We start from the raw sequence: 23,480 nt of genomic DNA on the forward strand, positions 1-23,480 counted from the left end.
AAGACCTTTTAGAAATGAACTTAGTTCATCTGAAGCAATGATGCTTCGTGTAAGGCCACCCATGGAAATCCTTCATGTGGAGATAAAGCCTCAACTCTGACAGTCCAGGATTCTTCTCAAACACTGTGGGGAGAGCACTAGGGAAGACATTTAACCACATCACCTTCCTGAGAGGCAACAAACTAGGACCTTATTCCCCACTTACCAGCTGGCTGGCTGAAGAAAGACATTAAATTCCCAGGCCTCAGCTGCTTCAATACACGGAGGTGGTAATACACTAACTGCCTGAAGGGTCCAGACATTACAGGCCGTTCCACACGTGAGGACTGTGATTCCCAGAGCCCCTTCCAAAGTAATAAATCCTATCAACTGCTTCTTCTCTGAAACAAGCTCCATTAGGGCTGCCCAGCTAACTAATCATTCATCTGACAAAGAGTACCAGAAAGACAGCAACTTGCTAAGCTCCTAGTAGAAGAAAGTGAACCTACATCCTGTTTGAGTCCTCCAAACATACTGGAGAAGACTATGAGAAGGAAAAGTCCATAGACAACACATAGTTGTACTATGCAATGACACTCTCCCTCCTTGGCTCCTCTCCTCCCACCCAGGGAGCCACAACGCCGTTGTTTTTCCTGCCAAATGAGAATTTTAAATACCATTTTTTGTTTCTCAAATTAAAATGCTGGTAATAAACTTCAAGAGCTATCTTTCCTTGGAAACTCCTCAAAGGCTTCTAAAATTCCAAACTGTATCACAGAGCCCAGATACACAGAAACTGAACAAGACAAACACAATCTAGTATCCTTAAAACTAAGGGAAAAAGCCATTCTGAAGCCTAACAGCTGCCCAGTTTCATACCAAACTGTTCACTTTTCCAAATGAAGAGTAAACTCATTGCAAAACATAAATTCACCACTTTCAGAACTTCAGACCTAACTGTGTAGGAGAAAAAAGTTTGTTTTTTTTTTTTCCAACTCAGAAAAGTGAGTTTTCAACAGAAAATTATGAAGAAACAGGAATCTCTTCAAACCTATAAGGATGTATACCTTTTGGGTTTTTTTCGTTTTGTTTGCTTTTGCAAAGGAGGAGGAGAGAATTTAAAGAATGCAGATTCTATAAACTAGAAACAAACTATGCATCAATTTGGGGTAAAATTCTAGAACTGACTGGAATATAGCATTTCTATATACAACATTGAGGTGTCTTTTGCTAAAATTTAACAATAGCTGCCTTTTCTCACCCACAGGGAAAAAAGCAAACTAATGGATAAGATGTTCTCAATTTTAAGCTTTTTTCTCAAACTTCTCTAAACCCTTAGTACTTGCCACAACTAATCAGTCTATTCTTGAATCTAGTTTAAGGGGTGTGATTGATTGATTGATTTTAAGAGGTATGATTTAGAGGCACCTGGGTGGCTCAGTCGGTTGAGCATCAACGGTGGCTAAGGTCATGATCTCAGGGTTATGGGATCAAGCCCACGTTGGGCTCTGTGCTCAGCACAGAGTCTGCTTGTCCCTCTCCCCCACTCTCCCCGCTAGTGGGCACCAGTGCTCTTGCTTTCCCTCTCATAAATAAATTAAATAAATAAATATATAAAAAAATTTTTAAGGTGTGATTTAGCACAAAATTATGTATTTAGTTATCCTTACATTAAATTCATAGTATTCTACAGAAAGTAACATGCTTTCTTAGAATGTTCAGTAACATGGGCAAATGTCCTCCATATAAGCCAAAACAGGAATAAAATTAAGTATGTTGCATGAGCTTGACCGTATATGTCTGCACATCACATACACAGACACAGAAATACACACAAATGCATGCAAAGCAAAACACTACAACCATCCCTGACACAGCTCTTACAATGTGCCAGGGACTGTTCTAAACATTTTATACATATTAAATATGTTCAGTCCTCACAACTCTATGGGACAGGTACTATTATTATCCCCCTTGGTTAACTTAACCCACGGTCACAAAACCAACAGATGGTGGGCCCAGGATTCAGACCCAGGCACCAAAAGGTTAGCTGTAGTTATCCCTAGACAGTGGAATTAGGAGTAACTCTTAAGTGTATTTTAATATATTTTTCTATATTTACCAAGCTTTTCGGAGCTTACTAAAAATTAGTCAAAATGAAAAATCAAGATATACAAATTGCTTTCTTTTCTGACAGAGTTACAAGACAGTGACACAGGAAAAGTGAACACATACTACATGCTTAGTGCAGTGGGCACCCTTAGGGAGCCCAGCAGAAGCACTCATAACACCCACAAGAACATATGACCAGTGCCCAAAGGCCCTCAAGGTGAACCCAACTGTTTCCTGAGCCCACACCTTCACCCATTAAACTACAGCAGGGCTTCTTGACATCCATACTACTGACATTTGGGGATGATTCTTTGTTGTGGGGGCTGCCCTGTACACTGCAGGATGTTCAGGAGCATCCTTGGCCTCTACCCACTAGATGCCAATGGCACCTCCACCACCTCCTTCCCTATCAGTTGGGACAACCAATACTGTCTCCAGACATGGCCAAATGTCCCCTGGGGGCGACAAAATCATCTCCACTTGGGAACCACTGCACTACCAAGTTATATGTAAGGTCTTGTATTTGAGTTCACAAAAATAAGCAACTACGTAAATAGCGTGGAAGAGTTCTGGGTGCTCAATAATAGTTTAGTAGGAGACAATATCGTAACAGCCACCGAAAGGACTAATGGCCACCAAGGCTGCAATAATAGTAGTAAATGTGCAGAAAGGGCAGGGTGGGGGGAGGGACAGGTTTTGTCCTCTTTGAGGTCAGACCACAGCTAGAGCACTAGATGTGATTCTGGTTACCACATTTTACGAGAGATGTGTTCAGATGAGAAGTGGCTTTAAACTACATAATATGAAGAGCATGAGCAACTAGTGTTTAACCTAAAGCAGGCTCAGTGGGACATGAGAGCTACGTCCAACTATGTGTCACAGTGAAAGGGATGCTGTATTTGTACAATAAAACTAAAACTAAACTAAAACATGGGAGCTCCAGAGACACAGATTTGAGCAAATGAAAGGAAATTTTAGCTCTATGGAATGAGATTATAAACTAAGGATCTTGTAAACTTCTATCTATTGGCAATCCCCTGTAATTGTCTACATATGTGTTGTACACAACGGTAGCCAATAGCCACATGTGACTACTGAGCATGTAAAACGTGTTTAATCAAAACTGAGGTGTGAAGAAAAAAAAAAAACTGAGGTGTGTTTTAAGAATAAGATACTGGATTTTGAACAGTATTTTTAAAAATGTAAAATATCTCATTAAAAATGTTTATATTGATTGTATGTCAAATGATAGTATTTTAACATATAACGGCTTACATATATATTAAAATTAGTTTCACCTGTTTCTTTTTTTTTTTTTTTTTTAAAGATTCTACATATTTGAGAGAGAGAGAGAAGCAAGAGAGAGCACAAGCGGGGAGGAGAGGGAGTAGCAGGCTCCCTGCTGAGCAGGCACCTCAATGCGGGGCTCGATTCCAGGACCCTGGGATCAAGACCTGAACTAAAGGTAGACATCTACCCAACTGAGCTACCCAGGCACCCCTCTTTTTCAATGTGGCTAATGGAAAAAAAATTAATTACATTAAATTACATACTGCCTCCTGTTTTATTTCTATTGGACCAGCAATGGTCTAGACCACTGATTCTCAAAGTATGATCCCTGACTACTTGAAAACTTTGAAATGAAAATTCTCAGGCCTCACCCCAGGCCTACTGAGTCAGACATTCTGGGGTTAAAGCCAAGCAACTAGTTCCTCCAAACTATTCTGATGCATTCTAAAGTTTGAGAAACACTAGCCTAGAATCTAGACTCTAACTCGGTAGCTTGCCAGTATGGCTGCTACATACAGTGGACGTTTTAAAGATTATCAATAACCAAGTCCCACTGCCTGAGATTCTAGTATAGCTGATCTAGGAAAGGCCAGATACTATTTTTCCCAAAGTCCCTAAATGATTCTACTGTGCCAGCAAGGTTGAATACCACTGAGCTAGACACAACGCTGCTGTACACAGGATGCAGGTACTAATGGATAATTACACAAGATGATGTGTGAATACCCTTCCAGCACTAAAATTCTATGATTCTAAAGTCAAAATATAAATAACTTGTTTAGCATAGAGATAAATGGTTAAAATTAGTGATTCTTTAATGTTTTTAGTAATGTAATTAGCAATGTAACTTAGGGCAACATTTAGTAAGATGCAACTGGATACAGTTCAGAGAGATGCTGATATTGTACTGCGCGATCCAATTAGAGATTCTTTTCACGCTATAGCCAATCATGTTTTTAAGGACGACACCAAGGTTAGAATGTTTATTTCTTAAAAAAAAAAAAAAAAAAAAAAAAAAGAATGTTTCTTTCTTGTTTTGAACCTGAATCTAATTTATGTATGGGTCCACCTCCAGTCAACATGACAAACACGAAGGTGGCCCATGACACATGACAAAAGCCCGTAAGTAGCTCTGTGATTAATCTATGCTAAATTGACTCAACTCATGTAAAGGCTACATTAGAGGATACCAGCTAATTTATCCCCAAGCGCCCAGAGGTTCCAGGATGCTACGAGTACCATACCGCCTACAATCAATATGCCTCCATAGCGAGATGCTATGTCAGGCTACTCAGTATTGTAATCAGACCAGAATGGAAAGACAAGAGTGGAGGCTGTCAACTTTTCGGCATTACCAAAACTTTATCATATTTCACCAAGAGTACACAATAAATATTAATAAAGAATCTGTTGATACTTACTAAGTAAACAATCACATACACAGGAAACACCATCCACTGCACAGTAACAAAGCCTGTCATCATCATATCCAAAAGCGCCACAGTACTAGAGGGCTGGGCCACAGCCCATCTCATGGTACCCATGGGAAGAATGTGTGAACAGAGAGAGGTGAGCTTCATGGAACCCAAAGAGAAGGAATTATCATCATTTTATCTAACATTGTCTCAAGAATAAGAACCTCAGAAGGGAGAGAGATGAACATTCTGGCCTCTGGCCTCTGCACGGTCACTGCCACTGGTCTACCCTTGTACCGATACTCCTGTCATCCTAAACAACTCGTGGCTCTCTCAAAAATAATGCACTCCTACGCCTCTACATATATTACTCCTCGGCCTGGAACGTTCTCTTGGCATATTCCTACTGGTCCTTTATGACCTAGTCTGGGTATGACTTCCTCTGAAAGGCACCTGGCACAGTGTAAGTTTCACTGAACGCTGGCTGAACGAACGAGGCCTCCTTGATCGCGTCAGGGGGTACTGGCTGCTTCCTTCTCAATAGGACTATAATCAGTCACTAATTGTTATATATACCAAACTATAATTATTTACATCATCCATTTTCAAAGTGTGGCCCAGTTTTGGGGAGGGAGAGGTAGCTCTGAGACCCTTTCAGAGTATTCTTGAGCTCAAAATGAAGATGTTACCTATGTTTTGCACTTTTACTCTCTCACGAGTGTACAGTGGAAACTTTCAAAGCCCACCTGATACATAAGGGCTATCACTCTGACAGTTAATGGAATGTGTGCTCCTGTATTATCGTGTTTTTAATTTTTCTGTTTTAATTCCAAATACAGTAACTATTGGTAGCCATAACCCACATAAACAAAAGCTCTGGGCAGCCCCGGTGGCCCAGTGGTTTAGCGCCACCTTCGGCTCGGGGTGTGATCCTGGAGTCCCGGGATCGAGTCCCACATCGGGCTCCCTGCATGAAGCCTGCTTCTTCCTCTGCCTGTGTCTCTGCCTCTCTCTCTCTGTGTGTTTCTCATGAATAAATAAATAAAATCTTAAAAAAAAAAAAAAGCTCTTTGGAGTTATCAGTAATTTTTAAGAGTATAAAGGGCCCCCAGGCCAAAACGTCTGAGCCTGCTTATACATTTGTCTCTTCCTAGGCTGTGAACTCCTTAAGTACCTTAGTCATCAATGGATTCCCAGCTCTTGTTCAACCAATGTCTGCTGAATTAACTAAAGAAGTATGTTCCTTTGGGGGTAGGGCAGAGTAGAGGCAGTACACACCCAAAATGAAAGCTCCTGCAAGATTTTACAGTCCCCTGCGCTGCAATTCCTGCTCAGAAGCAACCTTCTGTTGAGTACTCCGGTTTCCTGGACACCCTGACATTGAGAATATCATATCCAGTGTAACGGACACAAGCAATCCAATCATTTGCTAGGAACAGCCCCGCTTCAACCCAAGTGTGCAGCATTCAGCTGTAAAGTATTCTGGTTTATACAGCAGTGTCTTGTGCTTATTCAGTCTGACTAGGATAAGTAAGGCCCAGAAGAGTGAATAAACTATATTTGACAGAATCAAGGTACCAGGCTAAAACTAAGACATGGCAAAGCGAGTCTCTACTTGTAGCAACTCCACTAAGAAAATCTCCCTTTCAGCAGCCTTGCTGAGGGTCTAGTTGGCCTCCACAATATTTTTTTTTTTTTTACCACTTATTCATACAACAAAAATGCACTGAATGTCCTCTATGTACTAGCCGCTATGCTAGGTGGTGGTGAGTGAAATGCAACCAAGCTCTAAGTAAGGCCATGTGTCTTAAGCACTGAAGATCTGCAGGAAAGGTGGGAAAGATAAATTAGGGCCTTAGTTCATAAATAGTCTCAATCCATAAGCTACAACCGAATGTGAAATCCAAAAAACATGTGTTTCCCCTTTCTTCCACACTTAGTAAGTAAAGCAATTAATTCTATCTGGCCTTTGACTTCATCTTATTCCTCCCTCTGCCCTTTCTGAGCCCTCAAATGGAGGGAAGAATGACGGCAGCCAGGCTGTTAACTAACACTCTCTGTTCCGGAGCAACAGGCTCTGGCAACAAGAATCCCCCCCTCTGACCTACCCTAACCCCTGCAATGAGCCCCTTTCCTCTTTTTCCTTCTGTCATCCATGCTCCTGGATCCATAACCTCTTCCCTTTCCCCATTTTTTTCTCCCTCCTACCCCACTTATTTTTTTTTTAATTTTTATTTATTTATGATAGTCACAGAGAGAGAGAGAGAGGCAGAGACACAGGCAGAGGGAGAAGCAGGCTCCATACACCGGGAGCCCAACGTGGGATTCGATCCCGGGTCTCCAGGATCGCACCCTGGCCCAAAGGCAGGCACTAAACCACTGCGCCACCCAGGGATCCCCTACCACACTTATTTAGCTTGTGTTTTCCCCCACTTCCCCACAAATAAATAAATGAATGAATGAATAAAAACTGGCCCTAGATTCCAGAATGAATGAATGAATGAATGAATGAAAAAATAAATAAAACTGGCCCTAGATTCCTGAATGAATGAATGAATAAATAAAACTGGATCTAGATTCCAGAATGAATAAATAAATAAAACTGGCCCTAGATTCCAGAATGAATGAATGAATAAATAAAACTGGCCCTAGATTCCTGAATGAATGAATGAATGAATGAATAAGTAAATAAATAAAACTGGCCCTAGATTCCTGAATGAATAAGTAAATAAATAAAACTGGCCCTAGATTCTAGAATGAATGAATGAATAAATAAATAAATAAAACTGGCCCTAGATTCCTGAATGAATGAATGAATGAATAAATAAATAAATAAAACTGGCCCTTGATTCCAGAATGAATGAAAAAACAAATAAAACTGGCCCTAGATTCCAGAATGAATGAATAAATAAATAAAACTGGCTCTAGATTCCAGAGTGAATGAATGAATGCGAGCAAACTGGGCCTAGCTTGCAGTCTAAGCCCCGGCACAAGCTCGGGGAAGCCTCGGCGGGGAAACTGAGGCCCCAGCAGGCGAGCGCTGCAGGAGTTCCCTTCAGCCCGGCGAAGACCGAGTCCCCACGAGTGAGGAGCGGGGCGGCAGCCCCCAGCGGGAGCCCGAGGCGGCAGCTCGCTCTCCGAGGGGCCCGGCGTCGGCGGCCCCGGGGCTCCCCACTCGCGGCCCCGCCCCCTCCTCCGGTCCGTCTCCGCTCGACGTCACCTCTCGGGGACGCCCTCCCGGGCACGACGTAAGGAGACCCCGGCTCCAGGGCTGCGTGTCACGCGGGGCCGCGAGCGTCCCGAGCGCCCCGAGGGCCCCGAGGGGATGGGGGCGGCCCCCGCGCCCCGCCCCCCCCCGCCCCCGCGCCGGCCGGGGGAGCGAGGGGACAGCGCGCCCGGCCCGCCTCACCCGTCCCCCGGCACCTCCCGCAGCTTCAGCCCCAGGGCCTGCAGCTGGTTGGCGAAGCTGACGCACTCCTCCTCGCAGCCGCCGCCGCCGCCGGACTCCGGCCGGTTCCGCCGCTCCTTGGCCAGGGCCCGGCGTGCCGCCCGCTCGTCGCGCTTGCGCTCGGCCTCGGCCTTCCGGCTGCCGCTGCCCGGCCGGCCCTTCGCCGCCTGCTTTCGGGACATGGCCGCGGCGAGACGCGCCGCCCGCCGCGCGCCGGACTCACGGGCCGCCGGAGCCAAGCAGCGCGGGCGACCGAGCCCGGCGACGGCGACGCGCCCACCGCGCCTGCGCGGGCGCCGGGCACCCGGGTCACGTGACGGGACCCCGCCCCGCCCCCTCCTCCGCGCGGCTCCGGCGGCAGGCACCATAGAGAGCCCGCCTCGGAGGGCTAGAGGGGCCCCGCCTCCGTTGGCTCCGCTCTGCCCCCGGCGGCGGGTGGTGCTCTGCGCGGGGAGCGGGTGGCTGCGGAGACCGGGAAGCCCGGGAAGGTCAAAGCAGAGAAACGGAGGAGGATGGAGAAGTGACCTGAGACGCAAGAGCAGCGACAGAAACGAGGGGAGAAAGGGAGCTAAAAACCGAACTCGCTTCGGGAGCCTACAGTTGGGGTGGGCGCGCTCACATGGCCCAATCTTGTTTAATTATCCCCGTATTAGGGGAAAACAGGATCGGAGAGGTTAAGGAATTGCGAGAAGAGCTTTGCGCAGGCTCCAAAGCCCATCCGCTTTGTTTGTTCAATCAGCCCCTCTCTCGACCCCTCTACCATCCTCATAACTCAAGGGAGAGGCTGTCCTCGTTCAAAACTTGTGGCAACTCTGGGAATCTGGATTCCACTCTAGGGTGACCCACCCAGGTTTGCAGTGAACTAAGGGTTCCCTGGGACGCAGGGCTTGCAGTCCTTGGTGACCCAGGGTCGTTGGGTCACTCTGCTTCACACCCGCCCGTTCTGGAACTTAACCCCAACTGTAACCCCCCTCTCTCCTGCAGTAATCCCTTAGCTCAAAGGCAGAATGAGACACATCAACATTTTCTCTTGTTTTTTTTTTTTTTTTTTAAGATTTTATTTATTTATTCATGAGAGACACAGAGAGAGAGGCAGACACAGGCAAAAGGAGAAGTAGGCTCCCACCCTGATGTGGGACTTGATCCCAAGACCCCGGATCATGACCTGAGCCAAAGGCAGATGCTCAACCACTGAGCCCCCCGGGTACCCCATCGACATTTTCAAGGGTTTATTTTGAGCATGCATCATTAGAATGGAGCAGAGCCAAACCCAAGGTGGTTGGAGATGCTCCTCCAACAGGAGCTAGGGGAGAGGATTTTATAGAGAAGACAGGAACTCAAGCAAGGAAATTATTTGATTGGCTGTAGCATGAGCAGTTGACGTACTTGGGAAACCCTATTTGACTGTGCTTGGTTCTTAAGCTTCATTTTCTGGGATTTGAGTGCACTGACTCTGGCCTAGGGTTTGGTGCGCTTCTGTAGTTACAAGGCATTCTGTAGTTACGAGCCACCTCGGTCTAATGGCCTCCTCGTTCAGTTACCTTAATATCCTCTCCTCCCTCATCTCAGTCCCTCTTTCTTAACTCCTCCCCTTCCCATAGTCATGCTACTGCTTTCTCCTCCTCATGGCCCTCTAAAGCAATCTCACCATCTCTGGAAATGTTCCTAATGTTTCTGCCTTTAATAACTATCTCCTCCCTCTACCTACAAGTTCCTCTTGGGTTATGACCAAAAGCAGCATCCGAATGCTCAGTTTCAACCAGCATCTGTATTTATCTTCGATCAGTAACTCTCATCTTGGGCTCTGTGCCAGGTAACCAGCATCACCCTGAGCCAAAGAGACAGGGGGATTGTCCTCAGGAAGCCCAGGTTCTAGTGGGACCTATAGGCAAGGACACCACCATTATAATACTGCATGAGAAATGCTATAGGAAGAGGCACAGGGTGCCACGGGGGGAAAAAGTGGAGTGAAAGATGCAAAAAGGCTTCTGGGAAGAGCTGAGTGACAAGCTGAATCTGAAAGGATGAGAAGGACTTGGGCAGATTGAAAGTTCAGAGGGAGGGGACAGTGTGTCCGTTTTGCGGACTGAAGGAAGTGCCGTCTGACGGGAATATGGGGCTTGAGCAGAAAGTGGAAGGAAAGCCCAGCTCCGGCCCAATCTCATAGGGCATATGAAGGGGCTCAGCCCAAGCCCTTAGAGCTGTGGGGGCCCATCCTGGGAACATACATGATCAGGTGTATGTCTAGAAACATGTCTTCTGCTTTGGTGAGGAGAATGGGTCTGAAGGCAGATGCCACATAGGAGGCTCCTGTAGATGTCCAAAGACAGATGATGGTGATGTGATGCTAAGTCCGGGGTGGAGGGGGAGAGAGGGAAATGGGAAAGAGAGATTAACATGCTGATACAAGTGCCTAGAAGGGAATTGGACTTGTCTTGGAATGTTGCACATGCTTCACTGAAGTTCCTGAAATTCTTCCCCTACAGATCCTTCTTTTGTTCTCAGGAAGAATGAGTGTGAATTGTTCCTGGACCTGCCTTTTCTTGCACAGACATTTTGAGGCTTTAGATGACCCCTTCTGTTATGTTTAGTAAGGGGAGGGTGCTGGGCAGTGCTGGGAGTGCAAACCCACTGGACAGCATGGCAGAGACCGAGGTTCTGGTCCGGATCTATCACCTTCAGACTCCATGATCTTGGGTTAGTTCCTCCACCTGCCAAGTTCCTGTTGTTCATCTGGAAATTAGCAATGAAAACAGCAAAGACCAAATGCAACAGTAATGACAGTAATGACAAACTTCTGTGGTGTTACTCTGTGCTAGGCACTGTTCTTATTGCTTTGCAAGTACTATCTTGTTTAATTGTTACAACAACCCAATGAAATATGTAATGTCTGGGGCACAGAGAGGTCAAGTAACTTGCCCAAAGTCACAAAGTGACAGAGCCAGGATTTGAAGCCAGGCCATTTCACTCCAGACTATATACTCTTTTTTTTTTTTTTTTTAAAGTGAGCTCCACACCTACCATGGGGCTTGAACTCACGATCCTGAGATCCAGAGTCACACACTCTACCAACTAGGCCAGCCAGGCGTCCCAGGACTATATGCTCTGAACCACTGTATCAAACTACACACATAACTTTTCATAAACTGCACAAAACTCTACATAACACCTGAATTATTTCATTTTTATTTCATTTTATTTCATTTATTTCATCATTAATTCTCCCATGCATCCCATATTATTGCTGATACAGTCTTTCTACCCCTGTTGTCACATATCACCGTTGTCTGATTTTCTATTTAACTTTTTCCGTGTTAAAGCAGATCACAATGATTTAGAGCCTGGTGGGCCTGGATTTCTATCCTGGGTTCACCTCAGGTGAGTGATTTCACTTCTGAACCTCAGTTTGCTATTCTGTCAAATGTCCATGCCAACGTAGGGACAGGAGGGAGAGTTCCAAACATTAATAGAAACACAAAGCCCCAGACCCACAGGCTTAACAAAGTTGCTTGAAACCTTCCTCTGTGGTGGAAAGCCCATGGGACGAAGGCAAAGCCTGGCGTTGCAAACTTCAGAAACCAGAAGAGGAAGACTTGTCTTCGCGAAACATGGAAATGTAGAACATGTGCAAACAGTGACAGAAATACAAACGCTTGCCTTTCTTGTAAAATTCTTTTCTTCCAAAGGCCCATGACCTTTTGGGCCATGCCTAGAATTTCGAAGGAACTCATTGCTCTTCTCTCAGCAGAGACCTCTGCTAGACAATGTCGCCCTTTGAGTGCAAACAAAGGCTGCTTATGTGTTATATCGAAAGGCCAAAGGGAAAGAGGACTTGTACACTAAGCAGTTGCTCTGCCAACTTCATCAGATCTAATTCAAAGACTCAGGAAACCTCACTGAGTGCCATGTAATACAGGAGACCCCCTTCTCTGAGGGGGGACACATTCAAAGATCCCCAGCAAATGCCTGAAACAGTAGATAGTGCCAAACCCTAAATATACTATGTTGTCCCTATACGTACATACTTAGGGTAAAGTTTAATTTTCAGATTAGGCAAGAAAGAGATTAGCACTTTCTGTGCCTAATTTGTAAATTAAACTTTACCCTAAGTATATATAGTATAAAATAGTATATATATGTATATAGTACAGCGTGTAAATATAATGTATAATACAATAGAACAATGATGACAAGATACTATAATAAAAGCTATGTGAATGTAGTTTGTCTCTCTCAGGCTATCTTGTCCTCGTCCTTCTTCTTGTGATGACCTGAGATGATAAGATGCCCTGTGATGAGATGTAGTGAGGTGCAGGCGAATGACCAGGCATAGCACGTAGCCTTAGGCTACTACCTACCTTCTGACAATCCATTAACATCATCAGGAGGATCAAGAGGATCCAGACTGGGGTTGATCACAGGTAACTGAAACTGTGAAAAATTAGTCCCCCCCCCCCAAAAAAAATGATTAGATTTTTAGTGAAGAAATGCAGCTTTAGGACTTACTTGCCAGAATGTACCATAAAGGGTGTGGGAAAATAAGGAATCTCACACGGGGCACTAGTCTGGCAGCTTTGGAGTCCGGCCACTGCAATGGGGCAGGCTCTGGTAACATTTTAAATACCTGATGGCCCAGAGATACCACATCTCACCACCCATTCTAAAACAAATCTTGCACACATGCCCCTAGAGGTATACCCAGGGATGTTTAAGGCATCATGGTAGGTAAAAAGCCAATAATTAGAAACAATATAACTATTCACAGGAAAATTTCTTCTTAAATTATAAGGCAGCCATTGAATACTTTGAAACAGTTTAAGAGGATGAGGTGGAGGGAAATGAGGTTGGTCTAGAACTCACATAAACAGCTCTCCTGAACATGTGGTCTAATGGAAAACCATGCGGCCGAGCAAGGCATTCCAAGTAACCTTTACCTAAAACACAAAAGCAACATAAAACAAAACAGAACTACGTTTTCTGCAGGTATATATATGGGCTTAAACTTGTAAGAAATGGTCTGGAAAGATAAATACCAAATTGATAAGAAATAAGGAGGGAGGGAAGAGTGAAAGAGACCTTTTCATTATATATATATATATATATATATATATAATGAATATATATACTACAATATATTATATATATTATATATTATATATATTATATATTATATTACATGTTATATATATTATCTTTATATATATAAAGACTCAGGAAACCTAATATATATTATATATATTATCTTTATATATAATATATATAGATAAAGACTCAGGAAACCTAATATATATATTAGGACAGTGTGTGTAGGATGCATATAATTACATTAATTAAATTATTCTTACTGGACTAACAAAATCTATTCTTTCCTTCAAAATGCAGCCCTATAGAATTCTTTTGGGGATCTGCTTTATTAGCTGGCATGAATTTGTAATAAGCATATTGCTTTTCCCAAGAAGTATTTCCTGTCTTTAGAGTTCTTGGCATCTTGCTGTCTTGTCTCTGTCACCAAATCACCCTCAGATCCATCTTCTTTTATTGTCTATTTGCTCTTCCAGTGATGACAGGGCTTTTAAGCTAAATGAGGTATCAACTCAACCATGTCCAAGCTGTCACCGGTTATGTAGGACTGGAATTTGAATTAATGATATGTCACTCTATTGGATGGACATAGAGGACCTACATAGACATCAAATACTCAGGACAAAGAGCGTCAGCCCACCCTGCCCCCCAGAACCACTGAGCAAGTGAACTGGGTCAGGATAGGAGCTGTGATTGGCTGAGGACGACTGATGCCAGCTGATTGACTAGCAGAGCCTCCGAGAAAGACAAAGCAGGGTGGGGAGTCTCTGGTACCAAAGGCAGGTCTTTAACTTCATCCCCTGTACAGACCCATGTGAAAATGCAACACAGTTTGTTTCCATCCTGTGGCAGTCCTGTAATAGGCCAGCGGGAAGAATGTTATTCAACAAAAGTCTTTCTTTTCTCTCGGTCATTCTTTGTTTCTGCATCTTTTATTTTATGCTGTTGTCCTTCTGTGTGTGAGTGTGTGTGTGTGTGTGTGTGTGTGTGTGTGTTTGCATGAGCATAGGTACACGCACACAGGGGGAGCTTTGTCACTCCTCTGTCTTTTTTTCTGTTCTTGGCTCCTGCCCTCAGGGGGGAGTTAGTCCCACTGCCCACCTCTGTGTGTCCTGCTTCCCCACCTGTACTTTATCATCTTTCTCCGGATTTCTGGCCCCCTTGTCTCACTCACTTAGCATATGGTGGACCAAAAGGAAAAGAGTCTGGGAGTGGTCAGATTGTTACAAATCCAAATTCCATTTTGGCTGCTTAAACCCCTGTGGCCAGGAGTATTTTCCATAATCTTTCCAAGCTCCAATGTCCTCATCTGGAAAATGAGAGCAGTCGGGGCTTCCTCGCGGTGTGGTTGTGAGACATTGAGATCATGACCCTAATGGGCTAGTACCTAGTTCAGCAAATACCGGTTTCCTTCCCCCTCTCTCCCTTATTTCTCTTTTGTCCCACCTTACCCAAGCCCAATCTCTCCACTTTCCCTGAGATGACTCTATACTACATACTATAATAGACGGAAACATCTATTCTAAATTATTTATATATGCGAAAGGAGTAGTTAATATCATCCATCACTCCTTTTTTCTAGGAACTAGATAAAACCTTCACTGCCCTCATGGGGAATGAAAGACATTGGTTTTTGTTTTCGTGTGATCCTTGCTTGACTTCTCTGTTTGATCAATGGCCCTTGTTGGGGTGGAAGAAAGTCCTGGAGAATGGGAATAGGGGCTTCTGTCCCTGGGCTAGATTTTAGATTGCTTGTACTCTCAATGACTTGGCTGGTCCTTGAGCAGCAAGATTGATCTTTATGGCTCCATAATGATTTCTTTGTTTGGTGTCTCTGTGCCAGAGATCTAATTGCTCAGAGAGTCTGAGTTACACAGAGTTACCCTGTGTCAACTACCTACACCATTAGCACCTGTGCCAGGACCCTGCCCTGTGGCCACATTAACCCTGCAGGCGAAGGGAAGAGGAGCCCTGTGCTGGAGGGCACACAAGGGGGCAGCAGAAAGACACCTTTCTCTCTCTCCTCTTAAACCATACACGCGGAAATGTTTTGGATATGAAAAATACAGCGTTTTTCATGGGAGAAAATTTTGACATCAAAGAATAACAAAGAAAAAAATCATCCATAATCCCACTCTCAGTAGTAGTAATTATAGCCGTGTTTACGCGTATTGGCTTGAACCATATGAGATTGCTGATAACTGACCATTATTAACCTACAAAAGTGATCATGTGGTTTAACCTAATATTTCCTCCCATCTTTTCTGTATGACAAACATAAATGCCCTTTTTAAAAATATATTTTATTTTATACTTATTTAACAGAGAGGGAGAGCCAAAGAGTGCAAGCAGGGGGAACAACAGAGGCAGAGGGAGAAGCAGGCTCCTTGCTGAGCAGAGAGCCCAATGTGAGGCTCAATCCCAGGACCCTGGGACCATGACCTGAGCTGAAGGTGGGCACCTAACTAACTGAGCCACCCAGGCGCCCCCATAAATGCACTTTTGAATACAAATTCAAGATGGGAGTATAGGCACATATGTGTGTACATCTTTAAAGCCTCTTTTAAAATGAAATATTAATGATAACAAACATGTGTACGCTAGTATGCCTAACATTCTCCCGTGAGAAATGAAGTATCATGTGTACAACCAAAGCCCCATGTACATCTCTCCCCAGTGGTCACCCCCTCCCTATCTCCTTGAGGTAGCCATTCTTATAGGTTTGGTATTTATCATACATAGATTTGTATCACACAGTATGCAGGCTTGTTTAGCATTTTTAACTTTATATGATTGATACCAAAGTGGATATATGTGACTTGTGTATCTTATTAAAATGTATATTTTTGAAAATTTGTCCATATTGATACAGCTTATTTTCAATTTTTTGCTATTAAATATTCAGATTCACTATCTGCCTCTCTCCACTACCCGGGGTGTCTCTGAGATAGGACTCTCCTCGCTATATGTAGCTTGAGAGGCTGCACAAATGGGTGTTGGATAAATGGATAAATATAGGAATTAAAAGAGTAAGAAGCACTGTGCTAGAAAAACCCAGACTCCTTTGTTGGGAACCCAAGGCAGAGCACCCTGATGACAAGAAGGTTCTCATATCTGGAGAGGCAGATGTCACAGCTGAACAGAACACTTCATTAGGATGTCAGATACAGGGTGCTAGGGCATCCTGTTCAGAACTGCAGGGGAGAGGCAGAGCATCAAGAAAATCTTCCAGAGGGTCCTGAGCCCACTCCTGAAAGAGAACTAGGCCCCTTCCACCATCACAACCAAAGGCCCACATTCCCAGATAAATATGCTTGGGATCGACATATTCTTGGGATTCTCTGGTTATATTTATCTCCAAGTTTTTTCAGACAGTTATAATTTATGAGTGGTAGAAAATGACACTGCTGGAGCCTGTGCCGGAACACAGGCAACCAAAACCAAAACCGAAACAAAAAAAAATTTTTTTTTGATAGTTAAAATCTTCCTGACCCCAATCAGCTTAAAATTTCCCTGTAAATGGAATGATGAAACAGAATAGCCATAAACCACAATGACAATGAGGCATCGTGGCAACAGTTTAGGTGCTCTGGAAGCAGAGCTGTGTTAGAATCCTGCCTCTTCTACTCCCTGAACACATGACCCTGGGCTGGAGAGCTAACCTCACCCCATTTCTGTCTCTTTATCTGCAAAACAAGACACACCACCTTACAAGTTGATGGGTATAAACTACCTGGTGGACTGTCTGATGCACATTCTGTAAATGGGAGTGACTTTAATTAGCAAGCTGGGTTGGGAAGGAGCTACCATTGACTATTGAAGCTGGACATGGTTGTTGAACTCCTCATTCTTATAAAATCTTTATGAAATCTCAGAATCTCACCGTGACTGCTGTTGCAAGCTGCTGCTCCTGCATTGCAGCTGGGACTAAATATCCTCAGCCCTCCTCAAGAGATGCCTGTCCTTTGAAGAAGGTACTGCTCTGGCCTCCCAGGAAGCTGCCTTCGGTTGTGGATCCACTCCTCTTCTTCGAGAAGATGGAAAGAATAAAAATGTATATATCAGCAAAGTTCAGGAGAGACCCAGACCTAGAGATAAGATCTCTGAAGTAAAATGGACTGTTTCCAAGCCCGTAAGTGTCAAATCTGCAGCTGCAAAAGGGGGACTCAGAAGTATCCTGAAAGGAGGAGACACCTGCTGGTTCCCCCACACCTACTACTCCCCAGACAAACATCTCCTTTTTTTTCGGTTAAAGGAAAAAAAACTGAGGTCAAATTGGCCCCCTTGAAGTAGATCTATTCAAAGAAGCAAGTGTCTAATTTCTGTATTTTGTATTTAGCTCATCATAACATCTTACACACACATATACACACTTTATTTAAATTAGCCTTTATTTTATTTTGCACAGCTAGAGCCACTGGGATTTCCTCACCTTGTTGCCATTTTAAATTATGCCTTAAAAATGTACCACCATTTGACTTGATGCCTAACCTCAAAAAAAAATCATTGCAACATTTATCCTGGGAAAAGTAGTAAACTTATTTCAGGGAGCTGATATGCTAACTGGGGAGATAGTCAATCCACCATGAAACAAATGTGTGTCTGCTTTCAGATGGTGACAGCACTATGACAAAATTGCAGAGGTTGTTAAGGCATATGAAACAGAATCTTGGGGTTCAAGGTGGCTGGATGGCAAGGGGAGCAGGGAGGTCCCCTCTGAGAAGATAGCATTTGAGTTTTGACTTTGGATAACTGTGAAAGTATTCATTTTTAAGTGCTTATTTAGCTTTTTTCAAAAGCTTTGTTCCTAAAAATAAAATTTCAGGGACACGTCTGACATCACCTTTCTGGTTTTTTTTTTTAAGGTTGTATTTATTTATTTGCAAGAGAAAGAAAGTAAGTGAGCAGGGACAGGGGCAGAGGAAGAGAGAGAAGCAGACTCCCCGCTGAGCAAGGAGCCCAGACCCAGGGTTCGACTCCTGGACCCTGAGATCAGGACCTGAGCCTAAGGCAGACACTTAACCAACTGAGCTACCCAAGCACCCCTGACATCATCTGTTTCTTGACAGTGGGCACTAGGCCTCCTTCATCACTGTGAGCTAGCAGGATGATGTGGCAAGCACACGGGATTTGCAACTTGCACTACCTGGGTTCAAATCCTACCTCCACTACTTCCTAGCTACAGATCCGGGATAAGTTTCCTAAGCATGGGCACCTCAGTGTCCCCATCCAAAAATGAGGATGATGATGACAGTGATGATGATTAATAATAATAACAATAACAATAATAATCATAAGACTTGTACAAAAGAGATGACTAGCCACCCACCAAAAATCCTTGATTCCTCTTCCAGAGCATGAAGTTGTTTCTTATTAGAAACAGCTGCCCAACCATGGAATGCATTTCCCAGCCCCTCTTGCACCCAGACCCAGCCAAAAACAAATTTTTGCCATTGAGATGTGAACAGAAATGATGTGTGTCACTTCCAGGCCTGGGTCCCTGAGTCACCTTAAGGAGGAAAACCACCCATTGCTCAGGAACATTCTCATGGGACTAAGTCAGGGGAAAACAAGCTTTGATTGTGTGCAACATCTGAAGTTGGAGGGTATATTCATGATGGCATCTTTCACTATGCACTTGCTACTGCAGCCTTACAGTGTTGTGAGAAGTGAATGAGTGTGTCATGCTAAACATAAGTGTGGTCACTGGCTAAACATAACTGAGGACAGGGCTTTGAGTCCTATCGAATGGGCTTCATGAGATGTTGATCCCTTGCCCCTTCTCACCCTTCCAGAAGGGGCTGGTTTTTTACTGTCCTGGATATTTATTTCTGGGAAGAGCAGTAGCTATAGGAAGAGGGATATTAGGCTCCTTGGACTTAGCAGATCTGTATTGTCCAAAAATATATATTTTTAATTGCTGAGAATACAGAAGAAAAAAGTCTTTTGCTCAGCAATGTAATCTATCTCCTCCTTGAGCTCAGACTTTGCACAGTGGAGCTTGAAAATCAAGAGCTTTACCCAGAATATAAAACATTTTTTTTTCTTTTTTACTTCCTCTTCCTCCAAGACAATTCTTCTGTGATGGGGTCTCTGCAAGGCTTTGAGCTCTCAAGCATCTAACTAGGAAGAAAAAAACTGTATGCCTCACTTTTTAATCCACTTTAAAATGAAGTAATGAATATACAGTTCCCAGCACAGGAAATGACACGCAGTAGAAATGTGACAAAGCAGCCTGGTTTCCCTTTAACTCATTTAACTCCTGTTAGTTCACTGTAAACTATGACATGATTGATAGCTTATCTCAGCAGTAATAAAAATGATTTAACTGGTATTATTTTCCCCATTGGACAAATAAGAAAACAGAGGGTCAGGAAGGTCAAATATATAGCAGTATTTTTTTTAAGATTTTATTTATTCATTCATGAGAGACACAGAGAGGCAGAGACATTGAGGAAGAAGCAGGCTCTTCACAGGGAGCCCTATGTAGGACTCAATCCCCAGACCAGGATCACGCCCTAAGCTGGAGGCAGATGTTCAACGGCTGAACCACCCAGGCATCCCTCATTATTTTTTTAAGATTTATTGATTTATTTGAGAGAGAGAGAGCACGAGCAGGAAGGGAAAAGGGAGGAGAGAGAAACTCGAGCAGACTCTGTGCTGAGCGCAGAGCCCAACACAGGGCTTAATCTCATGATCCTGAAATCATGACCTGAGCTGAAACCAAGAGTCAGGCACCCAACTGACTGTGCCTCCCAGGCACCCCAAAAATATAGCATTATTATGTCGGTAGATGTCTGGTACAGATTTTATCTAATTTAAATTCTAACAACCATATAGGAATCCATGAGATTGGTACTGTACCTGTTTTCCAGATGAGAAAAATGAGGCTCAAAGAGTACAGGCAACGTTCCTTTGAGAATTTTTAGTACTTTTCTGTGTGCCAGGCTCTGTGCTGGGATACTAGGAATCAACAAAAAGCAATAAAGACACATTCCTTGCTCTCATAGAGCTCATAGTCTGATGTGAGATATTGCTAGATAAAAAGGCAATTTCTAATATGGTAAGTTTAAAAATCTGAATAAGCTTGGAATGCTATAGGAGCACAGAGGAGGAGCCACCTAACTCTGCATTGAGGAGAGGAGGTGAGACATAAAGCATTTTAATTTAGGTTAGATGTAAATCAAGATGTGACTTGTGGATAGGATTTAGCTAGAATAGGCACTGTGGAAGAATGTTCCAGAAACAGGGAACCACTGGGGCAGTTTCACCATTAGGTGTCCAGAGTCTGATTTCTTTCTATTTATTCTGTCTGGGAATTTCTGGGCTTCAAGTGTCTGTAGAGAGATGTGCCCTCACTTCTGGAAAATTTTTAATCATTTTCTTCATATACAACCTCCATAGCATTCCGTTTTTCCTTTTGGGGCTCTAATTAATCCTAAATTGGGCATTTTATGTCATTTACCTCTTCTGTACTTCATATCTTTTTGATTCCCTATCCTTTTTTTCTGGAGATTTTCTTTACCTGTCTTATAGTATATGCTGTTAATCCTTTCTTTACCTGTGCCTAATCTGATATTAAACCTATCCATTGTACTCCTAGTTTTGGTTCTTATATTTTTAGTTTTAGAATTTCTATTTGGTTCTTTCTAAAATCTGCTATGTTTCTTTTAATCACTTCCTGTATCCTAACCAAATTTTCTAGCTTAGGTTGTATCTCTCAGAACATAATGCATGTTGTTGTTTTATTGTTGGTTTCTGATCAGTCTTACAATGGTAGTCCATATGGGTCTGTTTCTGTTGTTCTGTGTCTGTAGACACTCAGGGTGTCTTGTCTTTTAGTGCACCTAGTTATCTTTAATTACTTTGTATTTTTAAACATATTTGTTAAAATAATTTAAGACCTAGAATAATGGTATGTTCTTCCAAAAAAATTTTATTAGCTCATTAGCTTCTATCAAATACCTGAGGGTACTAACTGGTCCAGGACAATTTAATCAAATTAAAAGATTGAAGTTTTCTGGGCCATTCTAATGACTCAGAGACTAGTTAGCTGTAGTCTGAACTAGAGCTGGTTAGGTCCACTTCACATTTTCACCTAGGGCACAGCACTTTTGAGTCTCAGGTGAAAATGGAAATTGTTTACCAGGATCACTACTCTTGATAGGATTCAAAATCCTACTTTAATTCTCCTAGCTCTGAGAGGCTGCCAAAAGGTAGCTCAATATTCCAGCTGTTTATCTGATATCAGCAAGTATTCCCGAGCAAAAGCAGCCCTGAGTACATGGCTCACCTCTCTGGGATCCGATCTGTTCCCAAATCTCCGCCAGTACTCTTCACTATCTTTTTAGGTCTTTGATGCTTTTAAGATATTTTTGTACTTTATACAGTTCATTTAAGTATCTTCAGCTTTCATCCATTACCAAATACAAAAATTCAAGAATAGTAAGTGCCCAGATGTCTCAAATCTTCTAAGTAGTACAGGCAGAATTGGAAAGATCTGTTTCAAATCCTAGATTCTTTCTACACTGCACTGCTCAATGTAGATGATGATGCTATAGACAGATGATAGATAAGATAGATGATAGATGATAGATAGATAGATAGATAGATAGATAGATAGATAGATAGATAAAAGCTAGCACTTACTAAGCCTCTACTCTGTCGGGCACTCTGTTCTAAAAGCTTTAGATTCTTTAACTCATTCAATCTTCAAAACAATCTTATGATGAGTTAAGTACTACCATTACTCCCATTTTACAGATGAGGAAATTAAAGCACAACGAGATTAAGTAAACTCATCCAAATTCACACAGCTAGCAAGAATTGAGCTGGAATTCAACACTGAGTCCAACTCCAGAGCCTGTGCTCCTAACTACAAAGTTTTAAACAAAACTATCCTGTTGCCAAACTCCTGAGAATAATTTAGTCTACTGCATAGATTTAGGCACAAATATCAATTATAGGACTGTTGGTTCTCCAAGGTTGTGTTTCATACTATTCCCACCTACACCTGCCTAACTCCACATAGAACAAAGTCTTCACTTCTAGGTATCAGGAAGGGTTGCTTTGAAAACAAATCTTCAATTCTATAAATCACAACCATTGTCATCACCTCCAATAGATGGAGACCATGAGTTCACAGGCTAATCAGTGTTCCCACAAGCCTCATATGTTGAAAAAGGGGTTGGGGAGTGAAGGGGAAAGCGTTTTATTGCCTCCATTTTGCAAAGGTAGATTCCAAGCCAAAGCAGGTGAGTCATTCACAGAGATCAGAATCCAACATCTCGTCTGTTCCACTCCTCTGAATTCCCTTCTAGAGCAGGAGACTTCACCCCATAAAGAATGCCACTTCTCTTCCAAGAAATATGCAAAGTATATTTTGTGTCATCAGGAAAAAGGCACTGGGAGACAGATGCATGCAAGATTCACGAGTCTCCCTAGAGATTAAGTGATCCCATATCTTGAATTTTTAGGACATTAATAATCATTCAAATTACTACTGATTGAGCATTACCACTTTGCTAAAGCACCTTTATACATTTTTTTTAAATCCTTGGACAACCCTCTAATGAAGATTCTATCATTATTTTCACTTTTGGATTAGGAAACTGAAGCCCAGAAAGGTCCTTAAGACAACTTGCCATGGCCACCTAGGTAGGAAGAAGCAATCCTTTGGTTCGACACTCTGAAGTCAGTGATCTTTTATTGCCTTTCCTTCCCCTCCTACAGACAGGATTTCTAGATACTGAGAGACAGAGTAGAGACATAGGGTTCCTTGGGGCCTTGGTTCATTCGGAGTCACAGCTGAGGGAGCTGAACCCCAGAGCAAAGGACACCAGGAAGAAAAGAGAATTTCTCTGAAAACAGCAGGGTAGGTGCAGACTGACGTGTTTGTCAACATGACAACCTGGACACACCTGGAAACACGTACTCCACCACCCAGATGGCCACTAATGGGGCAAGTGCCACCAGGTCATCCTCTTCCAGTTATTCTCTTCTCATTTCTTCAGAGCTGTAGAAAGGCCAACTCCCATCAAAAAAGTCCCAAGAATCCCTATCCCACCTTATCTAAGAATGAAGCTTCAAATATATTTTGGCACTGAAGCCCATCTACTGGGAAGGCCCCTGCCATGACAAGGAAAGTGCTGCCA

At 43.1% G+C, this 23,480-nt stretch overlaps 1 protein-coding gene and 1 long non-coding RNA gene across 6 annotated transcripts in view; both read right to left on the reverse strand.

The window, feature by feature from the left end:
- Positions 1 to 8,486, reverse strand: part of OTUD3 (OTU deubiquitinase 3) — a 31,260-nt gene extending 22,774 nt beyond the window's left edge. For 2 of the 5 annotated variants that reach the window (XM_077899366.1, XM_077899363.1), the window contains exon 1: positions 8,206 to 8,486. In XM_077899366.1, the coding sequence (XP_077755492.1) occupies positions 8,206 to 8,426 (221 nt within the window). In that variant the 5' untranslated portion in view covers positions 8,427 to 8,486. Of the gene's footprint in view, positions 1 to 205; positions 7,030 to 8,205 lie in introns of those variants that run through there. The other 3 variants (XM_077899365.1, XM_077899362.1, XM_077899364.1) reach the window with 3 other exon arrangements.
- An 855-nt stretch (positions 8,487 to 9,341) lies between these two features.
- On the reverse strand, positions 9,342 to 17,451 carry LOC144314803 (uncharacterized). Its single transcript, XR_013380660.1, has 4 exons — positions 17,210 to 17,451; positions 13,105 to 13,178; positions 12,603 to 12,675; positions 9,342 to 10,977 (listed from the first exon to the last, which is right to left on the reverse strand). It is a non-coding gene; the product is annotated as an uncharacterized LOC144314803 (long non-coding RNA).
- Positions 17,452 to 23,480: the final 6,029 nt, after the last annotated feature.

This window comes from Canis aureus, chromosome 5, assembly GCF_053574225.1.
Source record: "Canis aureus isolate CA01 chromosome 5, VMU_Caureus_v.1.0, whole genome shotgun sequence".
NCBI lineage: Eukaryota > Metazoa > Chordata > Mammalia > Carnivora > Canidae > Canis > Canis aureus.